Below are 20414 nucleotides of genomic sequence, written 5' to 3' on the forward strand. Positions count from 1 at the left end.
GGTAGCCATTCTTATTGCTAATAAGTGCTCAGCCGCTGTGCTAAGTCTGCCGCGACCTTGGCCCCGATCTGGGGCCCACACGGCTAAGTCAGTTTGAGAACCTACGAAGCCGTGCTTATGCCGGATCGATCAGCTACCCGGACGGAAACTGTTGGCCCCACCAAGGAGACCACAACCAGCTGCCGTTCAGTACTGGTCCCCACAAACTGATAGCAGGTGGAATGGTACCTGGGGGTGGGTGGGGGGGTTTCTCCCAGGCAATCGGAGGTCCCTGGGTGGTCGGCCTCCAGGCAGGGTGGCATCCTACCACCTGGGTGCCAGCTGTCCAAGTGGCATTGGCATGGGTATTGCCAGGCTGGCATAGCCAAGGTGCCAAGCTGGTATTGTGCCTGCTATCAGGGGATCGGACCTGGGGGTCCCCTGCTGGTATGTGGTTGGGTGACGGGGTGGGGAGGTGGTCCTCAAGGACTCCTTAGAGCTGAGTTGGAGTGTTCGGGTTGAGGGGACCGGGGGTTGTGTTGAGAGATCGGGGCGCCATTTAGAAATGGCGTCCTGAGCGGAGCTCCTCAGTGCAGGGAATAACACTAAGTGCGGCCTCCAGGTGCATTCACCAGCAAGGCACGGAAACCAGACAGGGTGCCGTTCGATAGCGGGTCGTTCCTGGTGCTTAGTCCCACCCAGAACATACTCTTCTTTTATTTTGGTTAGATCATACCCTAGATACTAGAAAAAGTTCCTTTCCATGAAAGATATTCAATTTGCACGCATGAAACTTACCTTTTTATTGTTTGACCAGATGCTTTTTGGAGCTGCTGTTACAATTATTATTTTGCTTTTATTTTCCTCAGACTCTTAGTGTTGTCTTCTCGGAGGGTGCAATTTAGAGCTTATACATTGATTACTGGTCAATCATAGGACTATTTTAGCTGCACATAACATTAATATGAGCAAGGACAGTTATCCAAAGGGTCCTGTTCCCACCACTCCACACCTTATAATTTAGGATGATGGTGTTTTCCATGTGTATGTCAAGGTTATATTTCTTTAATTGAAGAGGAAGGTTAGTGCTGTGATAGTTAATCTAACGTTCTCTCTTTCCTAATTGCAAATCTGACCTTATTTCAGTGCCATTAGTTGTCCCATTTGCATTTAATTTGCTCTGCAGCCGTTTTATCTATGACAGTTGACTTTTTTGATGCTGCTTGTTCATAAGAAAGCTGTTGATCCTATTTTTACAGGTGGTGGGATTTGTAAGATTTTTTTACATATCTATGCGTGTCCAGAAAAGGATAGTGTAATTGTAAATAAATATAATTTGCACTAAGATTTGCTTTGCCATACACAGTACTAGTCAATCACAGCTTTTGTTAAATATGAAATGCAACTTGCTCTGTTTTGTCCGTCTGAAATGTTTAAAATAGTCATCGTAATGTCCATTTCTTTTTATATATCAAGCTTTTGATCAAATTAGCTTTTTAGCTCATTAGATATATTTTAGAAATTATTCTCAATGATGACTGTGGTGCTTTTCTTTTTAATTTCTAAGTGTGGCTTCATTCACTGTCACTGTTTTTATTCCTTTTTCAAGTTGTAATTGATGAAGTTCTGTTCAGTACTGTGAACTTTCTATGTGTGTGCTGTGAATATGTACCCTAAATTTCTTCTCCCTTCCATTCTGCCCTTGTTTCTTCACAGTCATTGTATACAACAGATTCTAGAAAGTGTAAATCATTGTCACCTTAATGGCATAGTTCACAGGGACCTGAAGGTCAGTATTTACCCATGAGTTGCAAGCAGAAATACATTAATAAGGGTGGGAAACAATCTTAAAGATCTCTTCTTTCCTCAGTGCAATCTGCATGGTGTCTTTTGCCTATTTGCAAGTCCACATATCTGCTATGCATCATGGCTGAAAGCTTTTGAATGCAACTGGGGAAGTCTTTTCATTGTTAAGGTTCAGGGCACCGAACATTTATTAATAACTTATTTGAATTGTTATGGTGCAAAGTATGGGTGGTATTTTAAAAGAAAAAATTTGCTTATGATGCATTGCTGCGTGTGAATAAACACCACTTCTGTTCGGAGACTTGGACAGTGATAGCAGCTATTTATACAACTGGTCACACGTTGCTCCATTGGAATACCTATAGGTAAAAATGAAGAATTATAAAATGTTAATAATATGATGATACTCTTACAACCTAAATTAACAGCTATACATTGATTCTAATGTTTGTAACCTACAAGTTACATAAAAATATTGATGAAGTGTGCAAAACTACTGAGAACAACTAACTTACATTTGAAAAACATTTGTTTTCCAACAATGGCAGCGTCATGGTAACCATTATGTTGACCAAAATTTAATATACAATTGTCGAAGTAGCTAAATGCTACTCTTTTCTCATTGGCTAATCATGACTTTATGGTTACCACCAAATGTCTAGCCAGTAACTAAAGGAAGGATTACTATATATCTAGTCAAAGTAAATGTTTTAAAGCTGTGAGCTCTTGATTCATGCACCAATGGTTATTCTGCTGGAGCACCTGTGTTTAGGTCCATTAAGGATGATTCCAAGAAACACCAGTTGTTTGCTATTGACCATGAAGCCAGTCTCTCCAACAGTACACAGAGAGTGAGTGTCAGCTTGGAACTAACACACGCCCCTGGTGTTTGCATGCAGTCATTGCATTCAGCAGATCCTGGAGGCTGTGCTACACTGCCATCAGATGGGTGTGGTCCATCGAGACCTGAAGGTGAGTGATTTGAAGATGATAATTGGAACAGTTCAAACTGGTCTGCAGTCATGCATGAGGTTGAATCAAAGCTCCTTCCAACTTTCCTACATGAATAAGTTAGCAGGAGGCTGTTATGGCCCAAAACAATAGTATCCCTAACATGGGTCTGTTTGGAGGGAAGCAGATTTGGAAAGGAAGGGGACACCATTTGTTTTCTGAAAAAGTAATTGTAAATAAGCAATTCTGGTTCTCCTTTCTCTACGTCTTCTGAGTTACCCTTACCTGCAGTATTGAAGTTGGTGACTGATGCTAAAATATAATTCTGCAAGGGCAAACAGGGCATCCGTGACTTGTCGGTTGCACCTGTGGGCTGTGGCCTGCGAGATGCCACACAGGTCCGGGTCCTCAGGACGTGGGGCGGTGTCCGGCACATGGCCCACCACCTTGAGCCATGGAGTTTAGTAAGACATTGGAGAGGCTGTGAGACTGTTAAACAGCAGTGGCTCCCACCCCGGAAAGCACCCCCCCCCCCCGGCAAGGTCATTAATAGAATGAGAGTCTAAAAAATGGTTATACATGATATGCAGCCCGGAATAGTTCTGGTGTTCTAAGCACAGTCTAACCAAGGTTCTGAACAACTATAACACAATCTCCCTGCTTTTTAATTTTGTTCTGCTAGAAATGACCCCCAATATTATAATTTATCCCTTGTACCTTTTTGTGATGCATAGTCAAAAATACAACTGCCAGATGAGTCAATTTAGAGCCAAAAAAGCTTAATTGAATTTACAATACCTATTCCCCTTTTAGATACCTTGTGCAGATTCACCTTAATTTAAAAAAAATGAATGAATGTCAACTTTAACCATTTTCAGCCACAAGATATTTCTCCTCCTCGCCTTTTTCCAGTTTCAAAGCCCAGACAGAATTTGGTATTCAAGTTCTGCTAAAGAAAACTATAATGTTTAAGGTGACCTCAGAAATTTCAGAAACAGCATAAATTGTTAAAAATTACCATTTAAAAACCATTTTTTAAGCATTGTAAGTTTTTAATGTTCATGGGTGCAGTTAAATGACACTCCTTTTTAATGTTCATGGGTGCAGTTAAATGTCACTCCAATTAGAGTTCAAAATAATGTGTAGCATCATAATAATATAATCAAAATATATAGCATCATAATAATCTTATCTTCTAGCTGACTAGAAACCGAGAGCCTCCATAATATGCCTGTCAAGAGCACAGCCACACTGCACACAGTTTTCTCATTGCTCTGAATTGGCCATTAAGAGCGAGGCAAGCTGAGAATGGATTCAGTGGAAGGGCAACTGAAGCAAAGCTTTGCCCAAATTTAAATGCCTTAATGAATTTTAAGTTCTCGAGCTCTATTTGGCTTTTAAGAAATGTACGGAAGGCGATTGGCCATTTGAACTATGTAGGACTTTTTTTTCGTAAATTCAATCAAATAAGGAATTCTGGAAAGCCAAGGTGAATGTAAATGTCCAAAATGGCATGTTCATGTGCATTGTCAAATTTGGTTTTGCTAAATTAATTATTTTGCCCCAAGGTTTGATCTAAAGCCAGCAGTTAGATTGTGGAGAGCAGCTTTCCAAATTATCTGCCACTTGCCTCCTTCAGCCACTACTTAAAAATGCTAACAATACCTACATCCTTCATTGAGGCAGGACAAGACGCATACTGTTGGGGCTTATTTGAGGTGGGGCAGAGACATATATTATGGAGGGTACATCTAAGCCAAAGAAAACATTTGTAAACATAAATATTTTGCCATGTTCCATGCATGACTGCAGATACTGGACTCTTCGCCCTGAGATACATGCCTTTTATTGCTGCTGAAATGTCAAGCCACTGACAGTTCTGTGTATTGCTCAATCTTAACATCTCTTTACAGCTGTACTTAGCTAATTAACTTTCAGTGGCTTTCATACTGCATCTAACCAGCAACTGTATTGCCTACGATGTTGCACTAGGTTACTTAAATATCCGAAGTGGTTGATTGTTGTTCAGCTTAAACTACTTTGATTTTGGTGTCTTATGAAATCAAAAATCAAGTTCTCGGGTGGAAGAAAATTTGAAATGACTTCAGAATTGTAAAAGATCAAAAATATAGCTTTTCATTTTAAAGTGTCTATTTTGTATCTATCTACACATATTTAACCTAGCCTATCTTTTCAAATGACCAGTCACTAATACACATAATACTATGGGGAAGAAACATGTTGGCATAACATCACTTCTGGTGACACTATGCAGACTACATGAATTCCCTGGGGGGGGCTCCAGTTTCCTCCCACAGCCCAAAGATGTGCAGGTTATTTGGGTAGGGGGGGCGGGATTGAAGCCAGTTTCGACAGCACTTCGGGTTGGGGGCAGGGTCAAGGGAAATGCCGATTCGGGGGAACCATAGATTTGAGCCAGGGAAGTGGAATGGAAATTTTCGGAGATGGAATGAGAAAGGAATTAGGACACTAAAAGATTTGTTTCTTGGGGTCATTTTGTGGGATTGAAGGAGCTGGGAGTAAAGTATGGGCTGGAGCAGGGGGAAATATTTAGATACATGCAGGTTCAAGACTTTGCCAGAAAGGAGATACGGGGGGGGGGGGGGGGGGGGGGGGACTGTATGTGTTAATGGTGACTATGGGTGATTCCTGATTCCTTTTTGTCATTGGTTTATGTTAACATGCGGGCTAATGTCTGGGGTTTGGTGGGAGAATGGGATCGTTGTTATTGATATGAGGATTGACATTACATTCGTTACTGATTATTGTTTATTGTTGGGTGTAAATTTGGGAGAAAATGTGAAAAAGGAGGAGGTAAAAATATTTTTTAAAAAAAGATGTGCTGGTTAAGTGGATTGGCCATGTTAAATTGCCCTTTAGTGTCCAAAATGTTAAGTAGGGCTACGGGGTAGGAGCCGGCGCATAGGCCTACGGGGTACCTTTTCCAAGAGTCAGTGCAGACTCGATGGGCCAAATGGCCACCTTCTGCACTGTAGAGATACTACGATTCTACCTTACAACTAGCAATACTTAACCAGTCTTTTCGATTTCTAGTAGGCATTACCAAACAGCAATCTTCTGTTTCTATAAACTGAAATTAGCGTGACAAGATTTCACCAAAAGGTCCCAATTTTATTGTAATCTTTTAGCTAATATACAAGTCCAGCATTAACACATTAATCAATAATTCTGGAGGTATGCCTTATATATTTACTAAAATGCTAACATACCGTTTGACCATTTTTAGTGTATAAACCAAAGGTTTGCCTTCTATCTAAACCACTATCTTTTACTCTATGCTTTTCAACCTTCTATCTGATCTGGAATCACTTAAGACACATGTAATTGTATGACCTTTATGTATTTCAGGTTTTTTTCTTTCTGAATGCTAAACAAGCAGGAAAAACAATGCAATTGAGAAGCCTTTCAAAGCACTATAGATTTGTGAATCTGTAATAGGTTGGGTTTGGAATAAAAATGAACTCTAGATAAATTTGATATAGTGGCACGATTGGAAACTGCTCTTGTTGTTAGTAGTGATTTAAATTGACTGTCACTGCAATCGCAGAGGATTGTTCTGTGTCCTTGCAACGTTCGATTCTTTGCCCTCCATAAATGTTTAGGTAATTAATATACATACAAGTGAAGTTCACCTGAAAGCTGTAGATCAGATTTTGTATGCCATTGCTAATAATTTTGGATCTTTGGTAGAAAAGTTGATTAATAAAAAATTGTCCCTTGTACGGGTTAGAATCTTTGGAGATCTATAATGCTTTGTGAAAAATTATTGAGCTTGAATATTTTGCTTGTGAATAACAGTTTATTAAGTAAAGGATGCGAAAAATATAACTTCGAAGTTTACTGAAACTTTTCTTTCATCCACCTTTTTTAAACTGAAGCCAGAGAATTTGCTCCTAGCTAGTAAATTGAAGGGAGCAGCTGTGAAATTGGCAGATTTTGGTTTGGCAATTGAAGTCCAGGGAGACCAGCAAGCGTGGTTTGGTGAGTGCATTGTAAAATGATTTTTTTTGGTCTCCTGCAGCATAATTGCAGTCAACAGATCACATCAGGAGTGTGGGCTTCCCGACAGCCTCCATGCCTCGTGGGATTTACCCAAGTCCCCTGAGGTATCAGAATTCCATCCAAAAGAGGCGTGACAAAATGGTGTGCGCCAAAGTAGGGTTTAAACCTACTTAGGCGAGTTCACCCGATATCTACCGGCCTCCTCGATCTACCAGCCTCGTCAGCAAGTCTGCCCCAGGCCCCATTCAGTACTGGTCCACACAAACACGGACCAGGTGGAATGGCACTCGGGGAATATCCCGGGCCATCGGAGGCCCCTGGATGGTCAAGGTCAGTGCAGAGTGGTTCCCTACACCTCTCACTGGAACACTGGCACCTTGGCACTGCCCAGCTGGCACCTTTGGGCTGCCATCCTGGCACAGCCAAAGTGTCTGGTTTGCCCTGTAAAGCTGGCAGGAGCACTGCCAGGGTGGCAGTGCAAGGGTGCCAGGATGGCACTGCCAAGGGTCAGGGCCTGAGGGGGGCCAAGCCCATTAAAGGAGGGTGGAGGGGATATGGATGGTGGGGAGGTGCAGGGCAGGTAAGTAGGGGCCTCTGGGAGGTTGGGGGAAGTGGCAGGTGGGGGTCCTGGAGGAGGGGAGGGCCTGATGAGAGTGAGAAGCACAGGGACCCCATGGTAGGGTGTCCTCACTTGGGGAGGTGTGGGGTAGTGCCCAGGTGTGTGGTGGTGGTGACATTACCCATGGGTGGGGACAAGCTCACTTAGAAATTGGGGCACCCTTTCAAAATGGCGGGTCGATTTCCAAGTTCAGCTCCCAGTGCTGAAAAAAATTCTAAGTGTGGGCTAAATGATGAGTAACTCCCCAGGATCCCAAAAAGTGTTTGTTTGATAGCGGTGGGGAATTCGCCGGCAGAGCTGACAGGATACTCCCTGAAAAACCTGCCACTTAGAAACCTTTCCATTAAATTCCGCCACAGATTTTTCATAAGTCATCATTCAAAGAACTTCCATCTAGGATTTTCAAAATAAAAATTCTTATGGCTTGTAATAAAGCCAAGGGACAATCCCCTTTTCATTAAGGACTATCTTGTAAAGTGCCCGATTCAGCATTGACAGTTCCCAAGATCAGTGACTAGACACATTTCCCTCGTATCCAGAAGCTAAGGACAATGGTGCAGTTCCGCAGTAGGGGAGGCAGGGGAATCCTGGGAAAAAGGACGGTACACAGAACACTCTCTGACTAGCCATACGAATTGCACACAGAACAGAGGCAGTCATTTTTGTCTTTGAACAATAATGTGAAATGGACAATATTAGCGTGGCTGCCCGTTAAACATCTGTCCTGATTTTCAATTCCATTGAAAATCGAAACACAGATCAAGAGGGACAGGTAATGAATGGCTGAAATGATGTCACCCATTTTAATTGAGTTTCCAAGACAAAATTATCCCCCAGGCTGTCTGAATCGGAGCAACTTACTGAGGTTTGGGATCCAAGTTTTGGCATTTGCTGTAGGTGTCTGCTATACATGTTAATGGAAGATAGCAAATTAAATAATTTATTGTAACAGTAATTTCATTGCTCCCAGTGCTTTGAATTTGTCACCCAGATATTCATATTTTCCAATTTTATCACCAGCAAAATAAAAATTGTGTATTCCTGCTTTTTAACTTCTTTTAAAATTTGTTAATTTTTGGTTGGTCAGTTAAAGTCTGCCATCCACATTAAAATTTGTGTTCATAGAAAGCTTCTCGTTCCTGCATCATACTAACCAGATATTAAAGGGAAATGCAACTGTATATATACAAGGCTGTCTTACTTTACTAAAACATGAAATTTATTTGAAATCAACATTTTTTCTGAAATGCTATAATCACAGGTTTTGCTGGTACACCAGGGTACCTCTCTCCTGAAGTATTACGGAAAGATCCATATGGAAAGCCAGTGGATATGTGGGCTTGTGGTAAGTAAATTGCATCGTTTATGATTTATTCCACCAGACACAGAGGATATCTTAGCCAATTTGTTTATTAGGCAGAATGTTATTGATCTATTAAAAATAACCAAATGTACACCTTTTTGGCAAGAATCTTTGGATAGAAATGCAAAATGGGAACCTTGGTTCTTTTTTCCCACCCCTCACACAAGAGAGCTGAAGCCAATAGTGACTTCACCTATTATCTGGCTGAAATCAAGTAGCTCAGCATAGATCAGGAATTAAACCTGGGGCTTTTAAGCTTGTACTTTGTTGTGTTAATTGTTCCTGATGGGGGACTTCCAGTGGCGGCTATGAAGGAGTAAGTCGCACATTTGGTGGCTCCCGCTCTGGTCGGACTTTTGGATCTTTTCCCCCAATTTTCTACCGGACTTGAATTGTAAAACTGATGACAGAGGCAATTGTGTACTGAATTCCCACATTGGTGCATGGAGAGAAGGACCAGAAGTGCTTGTAAAGGCAGAAACAGAAAGACAGAGAAGGCTTGGGCTGAAGCTGCAGCAGGAGACAGCATGGCGGAGGACCGGACCTCTGGTTTGTTGATCCAGCGGTCAACGGAGCAGCTGATGCAAGTTATTCAGGAAGGTATTGCTAAGCAGAAACGGGACTGTTTGGAAGCGGCTGGAGCTTAGATTGGACGCCCAAGATAGGGCGATCCAGAAGGTAGAGAAGGCGCTGGCTGAACAGGAGAAACATCAAACTGCAGTGGAGCTGGAGGTGGGGATGCTGAGAGACCAGCAGAACAAGCTCCTGGAGAAGGTAGAGGACCTAGAGAATAGGTCCCGCCGGCTGAACTTGAGAATCGTTGGGCTCCCGGAGAGGTCCGAAGGAACGGACGCAGGGGCATACATCGCAGACATGTTTGAGAAGCTGCTGGGGGATGGGGCATTCTCCCGGCCCTTGGAGGTGGACAGGGCTCACAGAGCACTCGCGAGGAAGCCGCGAATGGGAGACCTCCCGAGGGCAATGGTGGTGAGATTCCACAGGTACTTGGATAAGGAGCGCATTCTATAGTGGACCAAGCAGACACGGAGCTGTAAGTGAGACAACAGTATCCTGCGGGTTTACCAAGACCTGAGTATGGAGGTGACCAGGAGAAGAGCAGGCTTCAACCATGTAAGGTCGATCCTTTTTAAGAAAAAGGTGAAGTTCGGACTGTTGTATCCGGCCCATCTCTGGGTCACGCACGAGGAACAGCACTTTTATTTTGAGTCGCCTGAGGACGAGCTGGACTTCGCGGAAAGGAAAGGACTGGTGGTGGACTGAGAACTTTTGAATTTTGCTGCAACGTTCTTGGTTTTTTTTTTCCTGTTCTTTTTTTTTAAAAGTTTCTCATTTTTCGTTTTGTGGAAGCTGTTTGTAATGCCTTTTGCATTGATTTGGGACCAGCGGTAGAGCTGAGTGAGTTAAGGTTTTCATTTGCACTGTTGGGGGATGGAGGTGTGCTTGTTTAGATCTTGGTGTTTTTCTGTCGGGCAATTGTGTTGGGATTGTTGGATGTTGGAGTATGTTTGTATGAGCGGAGGGGAAGGTGGGGAGGGGACAATAGGTGGGAGACTATCCGGCGCCAGGGATGAGGGCCACCAAGCTAGCTGGGCGGGCTAGCTCACGGAAGCGCAGTGGGCATATTTTCAGTTTATTAAAGGGGTTGGGTTACAGAGTGTTGTTACTGGGGGGGGGGGGGGGGGGGGGAGGGGGGGTAAATGTTCTGCTGACGAGGGAGGGACTTGGGTCAAGGGACAGAGAGGAGGTTGGGGGCGGAGGCTGCCTGGGGACAGACCAGTGGAGCATGGGCTGGAGGCGGGCCCAAAAAAGGGGGTGGCTGATCGGCGAAGGGGGGGGAGGCAATGAGCCCCCCAACTAGGCTGATCACCTGGAATGTTCGAGGGTTGAATGGGCCGGTCAAGAGGGCACGAGTGTTCGCGCATCTCAGGGGACTGAAGACGGACATGGTAATGTTGCAGGAGACACACCTTAGAGTTCCTGACCAGATTAGATTGAGGAAAGGCTGGGTCAGTCAGGTCTTTCACTCGGGACTAGACTCAAAGACTAGAGGGGTCGTGATCCTGATCAATAAGCGGGTGGTGTTTGAGGAAGGTAGAATAGTTTTGGATGTGGGAGGTCGGTACATTATGATCAGTGGGAAACTAGAGGGCTTGCAGGTGGTATTAGTAAATGTGTATGCGCCAAATTAGGATGATGTGGAGTTTATAAAGAGGATGCTGGGGAAGATACCGTACATGGACTCGCACAGGTTGGTCATGGGAGGGGACTTCAACACAGTTATTGACCCTGGCTTGGACAGGTCAAGCTCGAAAACGGGAGGGTGCCAGCAATGGCAAAGCAACTAAAAGGGTTCATGGAGCAGATGGGGGGGATGTGGTGGATCCATGGAGATTTGGGCATCCGAGGGTGAAGGAGTTATCCTTCTACTCACACTTGCATAAAGTGTACTCCCGGATTGATTTCTTCATTTTGAACAGGGCCTTACTGGCAGGGATGGTGGACACAGTGTACTCGGCGATCACAATCTCAGACCATGCTCCGCACTGGGTTGACCTGCCGGTTAGTAAAGACAGTAGCCAGTGCCCGCAATGGAGGTTAAATGTGGGACTTTTGGCTGATGAAGGGGTGTGCGAGCAGCTGAGGAAATGTATTCAGAACTACCTGCAGGTCAATGACACGGGGGAAATTTCAGCAGCGGTGGTCTGGGAAGCACTGAAGGCGGTGGTCAGAGGGGAGCTGATCTCGATACGGGCCCATAGGGAGAAGGTGGACAGGGCAGAGGCGGACCAACTGGTAAAGGAGATACTACAGATCGATAGGAGGTATGTGGAGACCCCAGAGGCAGGGCTTTTAAGGGAACGGCGGAGCTACAGGCGGTGTTCGGCTTGTTAACCACAGGGAGGGCGGTGCAGCAGCTGAGCAAGGCGAGGGGGGTGATCTTTGAGCATGGAGAGAAGGCCAGCAGAATGCTTGCACAGCAGCTTAGAAAGAGGGAGGCAGCCAGGGAGATAGGAAAAGTAAATGACAGAGATGGGAATCTGGTTGGAGATTCAGCAGGGGTGTTTAAGGCGTTTAGTGAATACTACAGTAGGCTGTACAGGTCGGAACCCCCTATGGGGCCGGAGGGGATGAGGCACTTCTTGGAGGGGCTGAATTTCCCAAAGGTGGACGGGGAGCTGGTAGAAGGGCTGGGGGCCTCGACTGGGTTGGAAGAGATAGTGGAGGGTCTGAAGGACAAGCAGTTGGGTAAAACCCAGGGGCCGGATGGGTACCCAGTGGAGTTTTACAAAACGTTCTCTGGGATATTGGGGCTGGTGTTGATGAGGATGTTCAATGAGGCACGGGAAAGAGGAGTGCTGCCCCCGACGATGCCACAGGCCACGATTTCGCTGATTCTGAAGTGGGACAAGAACTTGGGTCCTACAAGCCGATATCCCTGTTGAATGTGGATGCTAAATTGCTTGCCAAAATTTTGTCCTCGAGGATTGAGGATTGTTTTCCGGACGTTATTGGGGAGGACCAGACGGGGTTTGTTAAGGGTAGGCAGTTGGTGGCCAATGTAAGCAGGTTGTTAAATGTAGGGAAGGTAGGGCGGTGGGGGTAGTGATCGCAATGGATGCAAGAAAGGCTTTTTATCGGGTAGAATGGGGTTATCTGTGGGAGGTACTGGGACGGTTCGGATTTGGGCGGGGCTTTATTGACTCGGTCAGGTTGCTGTATCAGGCTCCTGTGACAAGCGTACGGACGATTAGGATAACATCGGACTATTTTAGACTGCACTGGGGGACGAGACAGGGATGCCCCTCTCCCCACTGTTGTTCACGCTAGCTATAGAGCCGTTGGCAATTGCTCTGAGAGCCTCAAGGGGCTGGTCCGGAGGGTGGTGGAGCACAGAGTCTCGCTCTATGCAGACGACCTGCTTCTGTATGTATCAGACCCATTAGAGGGGATGGAAGAAATCATGAGGATTCTAGGGGTATTTGGCCGGTTTTTGGGCTATGAGCTAAATATGGGGAAAAGTGAGATGTTTACGGTCCACGCGAGGGGACAGGAAAGGTGATTGGGGGAGCTGCCGTTTAGATTAGTATGGGGAAGCTTTAGGTACCTTGGCATTCAAGTGGCGCAGGAATGGGACCAGCTGCATAAATTAAATCTGACGAAACTAGTAGACCAAATGAAGGACGATTTTCGGAGATGGAACGCGTTTCCGTTGTCACTGGCTGGGAGGGTGCAAACGGTGAAGATGACGGTCCTCCCGAGATTCCTGTTTGTATTTCAGTGTCTCCCCATTTTATTCCGCAGTCCTTTATTAACCGGGTCAAGAAAGTGATAACTGGCTTTGTTTGGGCGGGCTAGACATCACGAGTAAAGAAGGTAATGCTTGAGCGGAGTCGAGGAGAGGGTGGGCTGGCGCTGCCAAATTTTAGTAACTATTACTGGGCGGCGAATATAGCCATGATCAGGAAGTGGGTGGTGGGGGAGGGGTCGGCATGGGAGTGTATGGAGGTGGCTTCATGCAAGGGCACCAGTCTGGGGGCGTTGGTAACTGCGCCTCTGTCATTCTCGCCGGCACGGTATTCCACCAGCACCGTGGTGGTGGCGGCCCTGATAGTCTGGGGGCAATGGAGGAGACATATGGGAGTAGAGGGAGCATCGGTCTGATCCCCAATCTGTAATAATCACCGGTTTGTCCCGGGAAGTATGGATGACGGGTTCCGGATATGGCGAAGAGCAGGGATTGAGAAGATGGGGGATATGTTTATAGAGGGGAGCTTTCCGAGTATGAGGTCGCTGGAGGAGAAGTTTGGATTGGCGAGGGGAAACAAATTCAGGTATCTGCAGGTGCGGGACTTCCTATGTAAACAGGTGTCAACCTTCTCGCTCCTATCGCTAAGGGGGATTCAGGACAGGGTAGTTTCCAGAGGATGGGTAGGAGAAGGGAGCGTCTCTGACATTGACAAGGAACTTATGGTGTCAGAGGAGACGCAGACCAAGGAGCTGAAGCACAAGTGGGAGGAGGAGCTGGGAGGAGAGATAGAGGATGGTCTATGGGCGGACGCGTTGAGTCGTGTCAACGCGTCCGCAACATGTGCCAGGCTCAGCCTGATACAATTCAAGGTCGTTCATCGGGCTCACATGACAGGTGAGCAGATTCTTTGGGGTGGAAGACAGGTGTGCAAAATGTGCGGGAGGACCAGCGAACCATGTCCACACGTTCTGGACATGTCCGAAGCTTAGGGGATTTTAGCAGGGGTTTGTAGATGTCATGTCCATGGTGTTAAAAACAAGGGTGGCACTGAGTCCAGAGGTGGCAATTTTCGGGGTGTTGGAAGACCTGGGAATCCAGGAGGAGAAAGAGGCAGACATTCTAGCCTTTGCTTCCCTGGTAGCCCGGAGAAGGCAACTATTAGCTTGGAGGAGGACAGCACGGTGGCCTGGCGGTTAGCACAGCTGCCTCACGGCGCTGAGGTCCCAGGTTCGATCCCGGCTCTGGGTCACTGTCTGTGTGGAGTTTACACATTCTCCCCGCGTCTGCGTGGGTTTCGCCCCCACAACCCAAAATTGTGCAGAGTAGGTGGATTGGCCACGCTAAATTGCCCCTTAATTGGGAAAAAATAATTGGGTAATCTAAATTTAGAAATACATTTTTTTAAAACTATTCACTCGGAGGGACTCCAGGCCCCCGAAGTCGGAGACCTAGCTATCAGACATGGCTGGCTTTCTCTCTTTGGAGAAAATCAAGTTCGTCTTGAGAGGGTCACTGTTAGGGTTCGCCCGGAGGTGGCAACCTTTCGTCGACTTCTTCGCGGAAAATTAATCGTCAGCAGAAGGAGTTTTGAGTAGGGGGTTAATAAAGGTGGGACCTGTAAGGAAGGGAGATGGCTTTTGCACTATGTTTGTAGTTTCATATACATTGTTTATTTTGTTGTTGTTACAATCCCAAAAATACCTCAATAAAATGTTTATTAAAATAAATTGTTCCTGATGGGAATCTGGTCCTAGTATTTAGAATTTGGATACAGGAGGACAAAACTAGTTCTTCACATATCCCCAAAACAATCATTACTGTATATAGCAGAAACTTAAGCTACCTTTGCCCTAGTTTCTCATTCCTGAAACTCTTGCACCTCCTTTCCTCTTGGTTAAATCGATGAGATAATCACTTTGGTTGCAAAATAAGTATCTGGAAAAAATATTAAATTGTGAAGTCCTCCGCAATGAAAACAAATGGCAAAAAACTCAAATTGCTTAACTCAGTGAGAAATGTACAAATTAGAACTCGTATCCAACCAGGCTCTGGTAATCTCTTCTACTCTTTCTACATTTACTTGCCTTGTCTGTTCCTTTATACCTTTAACGCACTGCTATCCCTCTTCGCAAAGTTCTACTTGATGTGTTCTGTGTTAGTCATCTTTTGGTCTTGCTTGGGCCTTGAGAATTCTGTCGTGTCCTTCAAGCTAAACATCATACTTGACAGATTGAATTATAGCTCCAGCACGTAGGGAAGTAATTTGGTCTGTTGAGTGTGTGCCAAATCTCTGCAAAGGAAATACCCTAGTGCCGCTTGCACACCTTCTCCCTGCAGCCCTGCAATATTTTCTTCTTCAGATAATGATCTGATTATCTTGAAAGCTGCAGTTGACCACCCGCTCAGGCAGTGAAATACAGATCCTAACAACTCACTGCGTAAACAAGTAGTTCCTCATGTTGTTGCTTCTTTTGCTGTACATCTTAAGTCAGTGTTCTTTGCTTCTTGGTCCTGTCACCAATGGAAACAGTTTCTCCCTATCTACTTAGCTCTATCAAATCTCCTCTCAACCTTCTCTTCTCCAAGGAGAACAGTCCCAGTTTCCCCAATCGATCTATGTCGCTGGAGTTCCTCATCCCTGGAACCGTTCTCGTGAATCTTTTCTGTATCCTCTCTAATGCTTTCACATCATTGCTAAAATATGCTGCCCAGAATGATACTTGGAGTGATTTCATCCTTTTTTGAACAAAACTGTCTTGTATCTCTCTTGTACCACCTATCCGGGAATCAAAGGCCGCTGAATGCCTTCAGAAATTAAATCCTTTGTGTCTCAATTTTGATGCTCCTTTCAATGGCAATTCAATTTTCAATGAAGCTAGGGATCTGAAAATTTCACATTATGTCAAACATAGCTTTAACCATTGACCCCCATGAGCAGAAATTAGGGAATAACTTTCCAGGATGTTTAATTATCATAGATTATCATAGAATTTACAGTGCAGAAGGAGGCCATTCGGCCCATCGAGTCTGCACCGGCTCTTGGAAAGAGCACCCTACCCAAGGTCAACACCTCCACCCTATCCCCATAACCCAGTAACCCCACCCAACACTAAGGGCAATTTTGGACACTAAGGGCAATTTTAAAAAACATTTTTTTTTTATCATGGCCAATCCACCTAACCTGCACATCTTTGGACTGTGAGAGGAAACCCGGAGGAAACCCACGCACACACGGGGAGGATGTGCAGACTCCGCACAGACAGTGACCGAAGCCGGAATCGAACCTGGGACCCTGGAGCTGTGAAGCAATTGTGCTATCCACAATGCTACCGTGCTGCTGTCTTTGGCCAGACCTGTTAAAAACCTCATGTTTAATGGATAATTCAGTGCACAATTATAACCAAAACGCTTTAGCTCCTTAACTGAAAGATATATAAAATACTTGCAAGAGAAATTCTTGGATACAAATTGGCAATTGTGGCTGTTACCTTTTGTTTTCCTAGATTACATCCCAACTGCTGAACAATACGAGATTGTAGGACCTCAACAAGTTTAGAACAGGCTCATTTTATATTTCTCTATAAGTCGACCTTCGGTTTATTCATATTAAACTTTCATCGGTTATACTTCACCCAATCCATAAATTCACTATCAAAAGTTCTCCATTCATTTTGCCTTGCAAACCAAACAAATATTGTTAAATCATCTGCTGTTTAATACAGATAATCTAAGGGCATTTGTATTTGCATTGGTATAACTACTGTGTCGGGTTTTATTGTGAAACATTAATTTGGCTTTATTTTTCCTGAAGCTCAGTCATTTCCCAAGCTCCCTTTACTCTTCCCTTGAGTCAGCAGCACCAGAATGACGATGAATATAACAGGAATGCTCAAAAGTTTATTGAGTAAATTTAAGAAGATATTAGTATCAACGAAAAAGTCGTTTTAGGATATGCTTATTTATTATTTCTGTTTTTCAAAACTTTTGAATTCAAGCTGAATGCCCCAAAGTTGAAACTAAATTGCTTTATGCATTCTAGTAATATACATGGAAACCATCAATTAAATGGATTTCTTTTATTTCATAATCACAAGTTCGATCTGTTATGTTCTGTACTCTCAGGACAAAAGAACGTGAAGTTGAAGTAAATGGGGTTGAATGCAAATAACAACGCATGTTTATTGAAGAGCAGTTTGCTGTACAAAGGCTAAATCTAGACTGAGGCAAATTTGATGATGTCACAAGTTATCACATGACTGAACTCTTGAAATGACCGTGCACCAACAACACAACATATACAACAAGATCAAATGCGATAATTTCAAGAAACAATGCTCTTAAAGCAAAGTTTATGATAGAATGATTAGCATGTAGCTTTGTTGAACTTTGTCCTTTATTTATCCAGTGGATTTGAACTCAAATCATCTTTAATTGCTTCTTTTGTAATGGTTTCAATTCATTCACAGTGTTACGTTCACCGTCTGAGTGGTATCCAAACTGGATACTTCTCTTCACGAGAATCCTGTTTTAGTGCAACATGCAATCCTAGAAATATTAGAACTACTGACCTCCCTTTTGGTTCTCTGCTAGTGGAGGTTAATGCATAGCTCTGTACAGAGAGTTTGAGTGCTTTGCCTTGGCTGCACTGATTTAGCCCTTCTCCTCACAAATCAAGTATTGGTAAACCTCCAGTCTAGGCGTAGACCAAAATGTCTTGAAAACTAAAGGCTAATATACTTGGAATGAAGGCTGTACAGACACAGTCTTCAAGGTTCCAGTAGCCGCTGTTTTCAATGCGCCCAACTACAAACATTTTGAGACGGTGACATCCTGAATTGAGTTAGAAACCTTTTTTGGAAAATTAAATATCAGCCTATATTTTTCAAAAATAATTTACTGTGATCTAAACATGTTTGGCAGCCGAACTGTGTATTAGCCACATGAAAATAATTTTGGCATTGAATATTTCTTTAATTTCGACAGGTGTTATTCTGTACATACTACTGGTTGGTTACCCTCCCTTCTGGGACGAAGATCAACACAGGCTGTACCAACAGATCAAGGCTGGTGCATATGATGTAAGTAAATCAAATAACTCCTGTTAACTCTTCCAAGCAGTTGAAAATGTTTTATTAATACATGGAGAGTTTCTTTTAAACATCTGACTGCATATATGTGTTATCTACCACTCAAATTTTATTTATTACTGAGGTAAAATATTGCAAGTGAAACCACCCAGATTATGTTTTTTCCCTTTCCTCTGAATTTTTTCCCTTCCCCAAAGCACAAAACCTAGCCTGGCAGTCAGCAAACCTTTTAACTGACACCTTAATACCTAATGTGGTGGATATGTCTATCAGTGTACTGTTTTATATATTATATTCTGCCACATTCAAATTATCTATGCTCATGTTGTCTTTAAATGCTGGCACAATCACAGCTGGAGCAGAGTTATGGTTATTGTGCAAGTACGTAATGCCATTAATGATTAGACTCACAAGCTATTCAAGAAATAAAAAGGCTTACATTGATAGCCATTTGCTAAAATTCTGGAAATCTGGCATTCCAAGAAGCAGCGGACAGAAGGAAAAAGCACAACATAGGTTTCATCTAAAAGCTGGATTATTCTGATGCACAATATTCAACTAATTGGATTCAATCTGTTCTTTGATTGCAATCTCTATAAACAAAGAGGTGGATTAACTTTATCTAAGGTTAATTCTTATTGTGAAGCATCACACAAATATAACCTTCAGAATTAAGTTAGGAGACATTTTTGGCAGCATCTTCCCAGCTGCACAGAGGCAGGGTTGGAGGGTGATATTTGCAGAGTAACGTATTGGATCAGCTACCTATCAGCGTAACTGCCTTTCGGTGATCTTACTGGAGAAGGGTGAGCAAGGGAAGCGGCTCACCCGCTTTTAGCTGCAGAGACGGTGAATGTGCTAGCTTTCCACAATTCTTTAGATTCAGGAGTGGTCCCACTAGATTGGAAGTTAGCAAATGTTACACTGCATTTCAAGAAAAAAGGGAGAGAAATAACAGTTAACTATAGGCCAGTTGGCCTAACATCAATTGTTAGTAAAATGCTGGAATCTAATATTAAGAAAGTTTGCTGGTGATACCAAGCTAGATAGGAAGGTAAGTTGTGGGAGGACACAGAGCGGTTAAATGAGTGGACAACAAGATTATATCTTTAGACTAACAGTACAAAATAAATAGAATTGCAGAAGCACATGAGTTTAATGCAAATTTAACATAGGTTTATTGAACAGGTCTTCACTGTACAAGATTTGGCAATAGACTCCCCAAAAGCCCGTGAATTAGCCAATGATGTCATGTGACTTGGTTCTTAAAGAGAAGTTGCACAAAACTACAATAACCCATATATATAACAGAGTATACTATAGATAAATTTGAAATTATTTACCTTGATCATAAGAATAAAAATGTGGAATATTTCTTAAAAGGTGAGAAACTTGTACGTGTAGATGTTCAAAGAGACTTGGGTGTGCTTGTACAAGGAACATAGAAGTCAGCATGCAGATGCAGAAAGAAATTTGGAAGGCAAATTGCTTGTTAGTCTTCATTGCAAGGGGAATGGAGTACAGAGTTTTGGAGAGACCACACCTGGAGTACTGTGTGCAATTCTGGTCTCAACGTTTAAGAATATACTTGCTTTGGAAGCGGTGCAGCAAATGTTCACTAAATTAATCCCTGGGATGAGAGGGTTGTCCTATGATGAGAGACTTAGCAAATTGGTCTTGTACGCAAGGCACTTCATAGGAAAATGCTCAATATTGTTGACTGCCCTGTGATTTCTTCTGTGGGAATTCTAGTGGCAAAACAGGAAACCAAGCCTTCTGGGACATTAGAAATGAAATACATGTCTGGATATTTCAAATCCTTCAGGGAATGTTTAAGGTTTGGAAATTGCCAGAGATGATTTGGAAACGGTTTAAGTATTTGTTAAAATAATTTTTAATTAAAGTTAAATGTATATTGTTACCTTCCAAAATATGCAAAATATACTTAACTGTCCCCGTACGTATGGTGCTAATGTGAATTAAAAACGTTTTACACACATGTCAATTTGCTGATACTTGTCTGTCAGCTGTGTCATTTCATCTATTTTGTAGTTCCCTTCACCAGAGTGGGATACGGTGACTCCAGAAGCTAAGGACCTTATCAATAAAATGTTAACAATAAACCCTGCCAAACGGATCACAGCCTCAGAAGCCCTGAAGCATCCATGGATTTGTGTAAGTTGCTTCTCTTTTTGCATCAATAACAGCCTATTATGCTGTGCCAGTTTGTAAGCAGTGGTTTATTACTGATGGTTCATACTTATTAGATGTAGGGCTCTGGGATTACTATTTGGA

The 20414-nt window shown here is 43.5% G+C and overlaps 1 protein-coding gene across 37 annotated transcripts in view; it reads left to right on the top strand.

Annotated features, from left to right (window-relative positions):
* The window catches only part of LOC140408518 (calcium/calmodulin-dependent protein kinase type II subunit delta), a 489119-nt gene that overhangs the window by 353442 nt on the left and 115263 nt on the right, over window positions 1–20414 (top strand). For 23 of the 37 annotated variants that reach the window (XM_072495808.1, XM_072495807.1, XM_072495810.1 and 20 more), the window contains exons 6-10: window positions 1696–1768; window positions 6657–6759; window positions 8661–8744; window positions 18016–18110; window positions 20172–20294. In XM_072495808.1, coding sequence (XP_072351909.1) covers window positions 1696–1768; window positions 6657–6759; window positions 8661–8744; window positions 18016–18110; window positions 20172–20294 — 478 coding nt within the window. Of the gene's footprint in view, window positions 1–1695; window positions 1769–2684; window positions 2758–6656; window positions 6760–8660; window positions 8745–18015; window positions 18111–20171; window positions 20295–20414 lie in introns of all 37 variants that reach the window. The other 14 variants (XM_072495809.1, XM_072495811.1, XM_072495822.1 and 11 more) reach the window with 1 other exon arrangement.

Source organism: Scyliorhinus torazame, chromosome 3 (genome assembly GCF_047496885.1).
Source record: "Scyliorhinus torazame isolate Kashiwa2021f chromosome 3, sScyTor2.1, whole genome shotgun sequence".
In the NCBI taxonomy this organism is placed as follows: domain Eukaryota; kingdom Metazoa; phylum Chordata; class Chondrichthyes; order Carcharhiniformes; family Scyliorhinidae; genus Scyliorhinus; species Scyliorhinus torazame.